At 50.4% G+C, this 7,192-nt stretch overlaps 1 protein-coding gene across 1 annotated transcript; it reads left to right on the top strand.

Annotated features, from left to right (window-relative positions):
- The first annotated feature begins 594 nt into the window (after nt 1-594).
- Nucleotides 595-5,595, top strand: HMX1 (H6 family homeobox 1). The gene is made up of 2 exons (XM_080592065.1): nt 595-1,029; nt 2,692-5,595. Exons 1-2 carry the CDS (start codon nt 780-782, stop codon nt 3,270-3,272), a joined length of 831 nt encoding a protein of 276 aa, XP_080448191.1. The 5' UTR covers nt 595-779; the 3' UTR covers nt 3,273-5,595.
- The last annotated feature ends 1,597 nt before the right edge of the window (nt 5,596-7,192 follow it).

Raw genomic sequence — 7,192 nt, 5'->3', positions numbered from 1 at the left:
ATTAATATAACCGCGATGCCTACAGAGCTCGATTGGCTGCGTGGGCTGCCCTCTGAGCCCGCTGCATCCAATGGCAAGGCAAAGACGTGCGGTGGCCAAGCCTCCCCCCCGGCTGCTCCCCGTGCGCCGGAGCCGGCCTTACCGCTCCCCCCGCTCCGGGATTTGCTCCCTAATTGACCTAAATAAGCAGCTCGTGAGTGGCAGCCCCGGGGCGGTGCACGCACACGCGGGCGCACACACACACACACGCACACACACACACACACACGTACACCCAAACGCACCCGCACGGGCAGCGCCCGGCCCCGGCCGCGCCGAGCTCCGCGCCAGCCATCGCCCTGCGCGCCCCCGCGGAGATCTCATTTGCCTCCGCGCTCCTCCAATCGCAGGATCCCCCCCCTCGCCGTGCACGGCGTTTAACTCGCATGACATTTTTATTTCGTTATTATCGTTTTCGCGCAGAATCTGGCGCCTCCGATGGGTTGTCGGCTTGCTTTTTTTTTTTTTTTCCTCCTTCCCCGTTCCCTTCCCCTCCTCCCCCTCCCCCCTCCCCTCCTAGCTCGCAGGAAATGATGGCAAACCGCGATCTGAAATGATTACTCCGGAAAAAAAACCTTTTATACCAGGAGAGCATCCACGGGGCTAAGCAGAGGCAGGAGGCGGCGGCGGGGCAGCGGGGAGCCGAGGAGCCAGCCTCCCGCGGAGCCGGGGACACCCCCCCCCCCCCCCTTCCCCATCCCCGTCCCCTTCCCCGTCCCTCCCTCAACTCCTCTCCGACGATGCCGGACGAAGCGACGGAAAACTCCGGCTCCACCTCTGCCCGCGTCTCGTCCTTCTTCATCGAGGACCTGCTGGGCACCGAGGGCGCTGCGGGCGGCGGGGCGAGGAGGGCGGCTGCGGGCGGAGGCGGCCGCGGGGCTCCGCGCTCCCCGCTGCGCCTCGGAGCCCCGGGCTGCCCGCTCCGCGACGCCGCCGTCGGCTGGTACCGCCGGGCGCACGCCGCCTTCCTGGGCTGCACCAGCCCCGACAGTAAGTCACTTTTCCCTGCTATCCCCTTCCCACACGGCCCTCATGGGGTCTGGGGGGTCGCCGCTTCCCAAGAGGGGCCGGTGCCGCCGCGGCACCCGGGGAAATGGGAGAGGGGGGGTGCCGCCGGGGAGCCCCTCGCAGCCCTCTCGCCCTGCATCTCTCCGGGTTCGGGCTCCTGGGGTAAATCTCCGGAAACGCTCCCAGTGTGGCAGGCGCCTGGAGCCTCCGCCCCGCCTGCTGCTCGCCCCAAAATGTAAACAGTTGGGGTTGTTTGCTCGCTTGGAAATTTTTTCTCTTCGTTTTTTTTTCCCTACCCTTTTTTCTCTATTTTTCCTAAGAGGGATGTCTAGCTGTTTTAGACTATCCTGAAAGCCGGGGCCACGGTCCCTAGCAAAGCAGCAAAGAATTTGGGACCCCCGAAGGGCAGCTGGGGGCCCCGCAGCCCCTTCCCGCAGCCCCGGCCCCGCTGCTCTCCGTGGGCAGCGCAGCTCTGCGCAGCGCGGCCTGGCACCGCTGGAGAAAAAGCCCCGGTCCCCGGGCACAAATTAACATCTGAAAAAGTTTATGGGCTGCGATCAGTGGTTATTTTTATCCTGATAGAAAAAATATTGTCCCTCGGCGCATCTCTTTGATTCTGTACGAGCCTGTAGAGTTCACACGATTACTCAGTGAGCAGAAGAGGCGTGATTTATAACCCAAAGAATTTCTTTTTACAGTGATGGGTTTGTTGAAATTTTTAATTTATCTCAAAAGTACACCTAGAAGTAGAAAATGAGTACCAAAACAACTGTTTTGTCTTCCTGGCGTGTTTTTCTTTTATTTTCCCCCCTGTTCTGTAAATACTAGGATATTTTTTCCCCTTTAAAATGCAATTGGAAAACACAGTGTTGGAAACGACGGAGACATGCTGGAAGGCAATGTCCCGATATTAGAGTACCTGACCCGAACGATTTGGTTTATCTAGTTGAGAATACTAAGAGCGAAAATATTTATTTCCCCCCTTCTTTATATACACACACGCACTAATATGCTTACCCCACTATACACACAACCCAATTTACTTACATATGTACTTGTAAATATATGTGTGCATATGTGTGCAATAGATTTGTATATGTATACATGTACGTATAAATATATACATGCACATGTGTTTATAAGTGTATGTCTCTATTATAAAAGTATTTATATACTTATGTACATATGTACATGTGTGTATAGGCTTACACGTATATGCTGGTGTTCATGTGTACAAAACATAAATCAAAGTACATGTATGTTATATATATATTTGAATTTGCATAGGTATGTGTGTACACGTAGATATGCTATTATATCATATCATACTTATACATACGTAGATATATATACACATATGCGTGCAAGATCATGTCCTTATATGCGTATATATGCACGAGATGTAACTTATGGGTTTGTGCAGGACTGTGCACGGCTTCCGGGAGAGTACGGCAGGACCATATAGCAGGCCATATAGCAACCCCGGGCCGGGCTCCCCGGCCTCGCCCTCTCCGCGGCCTCATCCCTTCCCCTCCCGGTGACCCGGGCGGGGGCAGGCGCAGCCTCTGGGCTCTCCCCATCCCCAGCAGGGGCAATGCCCGGAGCGGGCCGCCCCCCCAGCCCTGTCCGTGCCTCTTTCCGCAGCCAGCGACCGGGACTCGCCCGAGCTGCCCGAGGAGACGGCGGAGCGGGCGGGCGGCGGCGGCGGGCGGGCGGCGGCGGTGCGGGGCCCCTCGGGAGGGCGGCCGGGCCCCGGAGGCCGTGAGGAAGAGGAGGAGCGAGGCGAGGAGCCGGGCGAGCCTGAGCAGCGAGCGGCCGGCCGCAAGAAGAAGACGCGCACGGTGTTCAGCCGCAGCCAGGTGTTCCAGCTGGAGTCCACCTTCGACGTGAAGCGCTACCTGAGCAGCTCGGAGAGGGCCGGGCTGGCGGCCTCGCTGCACCTCACCGAGACCCAGGTGAAGATCTGGTTCCAGAACCGGCGCAACAAGTGGAAGAGGCAGCTGGCCGCCGACCTGGAGGCGGCCAACCTCTCCCACGCCGCCCAAAGGATAGTGCGGGTCCCCATTTTGTACCACGAGAACTCGCCGGCCAGCGCCTTGGGCTTTACCCTGCCCCACATGTCGCCCCCCTTGGTGGGCTTCTCCAGCGGCGTCAGCTACCCCCTGGGCACCTTCCCCGCCGCCTCCCTCCCCTTCCTAAGGTCGCAGATGACAGGACTCGTTTGAGCGCCCACCTGTGCCAGAACCGCGGCCCCTTCGCCCCCACCCCCGGCTTCCAGCTCCACCCCCCCCCCCCATCATCCCCGGACTTTTTTCTTTCCACTTCCACGTTTCTCGATTTACCGCTTTTGGACTTTTATTATTATTATTTTTTTTTAAAACGTGCAATAAACTCACCGCTGGGGTTAACTCGGAACGACGCGCGGCCGCTGGACACAAGCGAGGGGACCCCGGAGACCTCCGGCCATGAGCCGGGAGCCGCTCGGCGGGCCCCCCCCGCGCCAAGCATCCAAAGAAAACGCGGCCTCGGCCACGGGGGGACACAGACCGGCGTTTTCCGGGGGGCAGCAGCCCCCTAATTCTCCCCCCCGAGCGTCAGACGAATGTACGGAACCGCTATGGCCGGGGGCTCTTCCCGGCCCCGCTGCCCCTGCCCCAAAAGACGGCGAAGCCTCGGGGCCTCCACCGCAGCCACAGGAGCCTCAGCAGCTTCTCCAGGGCCCTTTGTTTTAGCCACTTAATTCCTACAGACCCCCCCCCCTCCATTGTTACTCTCATTTTCATACGATCAATACCCAAGCATGTGCTGGTGCCCCCCCTGGTCCTTCTCGGTGCAGGCTTTTTGATTTCCAACAACTTGAAGGCAAATTGCTCTAGCGAATTCGCCCCGCTGAAGTCAGAGCTGTGAGGATTTGGTTTCTTTGTTTCCGTTTTATTTCCCCGAGAAACTATCTGCTAAAGATACGCGGTGGAAATAATAATAATAATAATAATTGAACATTACTGTGTTTTATTAGCTGGATTTGCCTCTTATTTGGGTCTCCTGAGGAGGTTGATGAAAACGCACTTCAGCTTTTTCCGTCTCTTACGGGGTCGGTTTGTAGTCGATTAATAGTTCGCACTGGCAGTTTAAAAAAGAAAGAAAGAAAAATAATCAGATGGCGACAGACTGGGGAGTTGTACGGCTAGTTATGCAAGCTAAACTGTAATGTGATATTATATGAAGTATTATGCATGCCAAGCTATTTTTTCCTTTAATAACTGTTTTGTTTCTCCCTTTCTACCCACTGCTGAAATGAACATCGGGTTATTGTTTCCAAAGGTTTGTTTTTTTTTTTCCTAATATTAAGAGGAAAATAACCTTATAAAACTCAGCCTTGATGGAAGGTCAAGCTTTGAACCTACGTTTTAGGGCATAATCAGGTGTAACTGAACCGACCAGCTCGCAGCACTCTGTCCCCGTGGGAAAAAACGGGTCCATGGGTCTGTTGGGGTACGTGCATGCGGACCCGTCCCGGTGAAGGAAGAGAGATCTAGTTCTTACCATTTCCTACACTTTGCATTATGTTTGGAGCGATCTCACGCTTTCGTATTGTGAAATCGATCGGCGAGATGCGGCGGAGCTTCAGCTTTGATACGAAACCCAAGAAGGCTCAGGGGCGGATTACAACCTCTCCACCGCTTGTTTTTTGCCTTTTTTTTTTTTTTTTTTTCTCTTTGGCCTGAAACACGGCTCTGGGCATCATGCACAGCTGAAGTCAAGACGCTGAAAACCTCAAAACCACTCGAGAAGTAAAATAATAATAATAATAATAATAGATGAGTATTGTGGGTTCCTGAGAAAAGCGTTAACTTGCCGGGATGCTCGTTTCGACGCGAGCCTCGGGTCTGGGAGCTGTATGCGTTTTGTTTTTTTTTTTTTTTTTTTTTTCCACTGCTCTGAAATTCCTCGTCTCGCTCCGGGAGGGCTTCTCCAGCTGTTTGCTTTGCGTAGCTGGGAAACACCCGCTTTTTGGGGCGAAAACTTCTAAAAGCTGTTGATCTGATCCCGGAAAGGGGAAGGAGGATGGGGAGCGGCGGGGTGGGGGTCCCGGAGCCCCCGGCGGGACTCTTGGGGACTTCAGCCTTTTAATGCGCAGAGGGGGCGGCTTTGGGCGACGTCGCTTCCTCTGGGCTCAGCGCTTGGTTTGGTACCGTTCGGAGCCTGGCTATGCCTGAAGAAAAACGGCCAGAGCCTTTCCCCGTCCTATCCAGCTCCCCAGCTCTCCCAGCGTTACCTATTGGAGGAAAATCCTGACTCCCTACGGTCATATCAAAGTAGATTGTAATCCAACGCGAAACTGAACACACCTGCCACTCTCCACATGCCTTTTCTTTGGAATAACATATGAGATTATTATACTTCTGATTCTACTAAATATTCTTTTCTTGAAGTTAAGGAACTGGCAGGGCTAAATGATCGATCGGATTTTTAAAATGTGTTTTGACATTAGTTTGTTTGTTTTTTAAAGACGTGCTGATTATATCAATAAACAGATTTTTTTTTTCATACACTGTATTTGTAACTTATGACCATAGAAAAATATTAAAAAGTTCAAGACGTGAATTAATCTAAGAAAAAAGTGCTTACTTATGCCTTATTCTGTACCTGCAGGAAGTGCTTTATTAAAAGTATGTACTGAAAGTAGGAACATAAACACCTCAGGTTTCTTTACCTAGTCGATTTTTAACGACTCTTTTCATTGTACCTGATGGCAAGAAAATTGCAGGATCTACAGAAACAGCTAGCAGAAGTGGTCACTGACGAATATACATTGGCAATTTCAAAGCAGGCAAAAAAAGCCCAACCCCAAATCACGAGAACAGATTCCTCGCAGTTTTCTTCTCTCTGTATATCTCTATTAAACAAATCAAAGAGGTAAGGGTCACTCTTTGTGCTTCTTCTGCAAACAGAACGCTATAAGAAATATGTTGGCAGACTGTAAAGCCCAAAGTAGTTTCACAAAGGCTGTTTGCGACATATAGAGACATACGTTGCTGTTTTATAGATCAAAGCAACCTCAGAATAGCTTTAAAATAAATCCAGTTATACTACAGCTGTAATATTATTATGCAGCATAAATCCTTGTCTGTTGACATTTATTTAATGAATGTTGCTACAACAGCTTAGCTAGATGGCACTCCAGAGGCGAGGCTAAGGAAAACCTTGCCAGACTACTCACAAAGATAACTTGTGCTTATTGGAAGCTAATAAAAATAATTAGTGAAGAGGTGATTTTTAAACTTTTTTTTAAGCAAACAAAAAAAAATCAAAATACAGTACGAACTGCCCCCCTGAAATAAACTAGTTTAGCTGCTCTAAGATGTTATTATTAATTACACTTTAAATGAAAACGATCAATATACTGAAAAGCACCTTGTTACAAGGCTGCTTTGCAAATGGTACAGTGCTCACCGGCTTAAGATGGCCTATAACTTTTCTCCTAGGCAGAGGTCTAAAATATTCATGCAAATCAATACTTAATAAATCTCATAGGTGCGCGCTGGCTCCACCGTTGAACAATATATTTGAATCGATTTTTTTTCCTTTCTTTTATACTGCATTATCTTGGAAGAGACTGTCTCTACCCCCTGCGAACACGTCAGCCTGGCGGGGTGCGCACGCCGCGTCGCGCCATCGATCGGGGCCTCGCTGCAGACTGCAGCGCCCTGGCAGGATTAGTGCTCGAATTAGATCCAGGCAATTTTCTTGCATTTCTCATCCCATTCCCAACGAATGCTACTTTACGACGGACTTCTTAATGCTTCATTTAACTATCCTGAGGTTCTCAACTCTTCTTATCGATCCTATGTTTTAAATTCTGTGTACGGAGATGCATGAACATCTGTGCATGTATTATGAAAACCTGGACTTGTGATGAGAACGTCAAACTTTTTTCTTTTCTTTTCTTTTCTTTTCTTTTCTTTTCTTTTCTTTTCTTTTCTTTTCTTTTCTTTTCTTTTCTTTTCTTTTCTTTTCTTTTCTTTTCTTTTCTTTTCTTTTCTTTTCTTTTCTTTTCTTTTCTTTTCTTTTCTTTTCTTTTCTTTTCTTTTCTTTTCTTTTCTTTTCTTTTCTTTTCTTTTCTTTTCTTTTCTTTTCTTTTCTT

The sequence above is a fragment of the Anser brachyrhynchus genome (assembly GCF_964034855.1).
Source record: "Anser brachyrhynchus genome assembly, chromosome: 4".
Classification (NCBI taxonomy): domain Eukaryota; kingdom Metazoa; phylum Chordata; class Aves; order Anseriformes; family Anatidae; genus Anser; species Anser brachyrhynchus.
Note: the sequence above shows the minus strand (reverse complement) of the source record. Positions and strands in the feature narration are given on the sequence as shown.

Coding starts and splice junctions, on each gene's coding strand:
- HMX1 (XM_080592065.1), top strand. CDS start 780: ATGCCGGACGAAGCGACGGAAAACTCCGGCTCCACCTCTGCCCGCGTC. Junction 1,030..2,691: donor GGGCTGCACCAGCCCCGACA/GTAAGTCACTTT, acceptor CTCTTTCCGCAG/CCAGCGACCGGGACTCGCCC.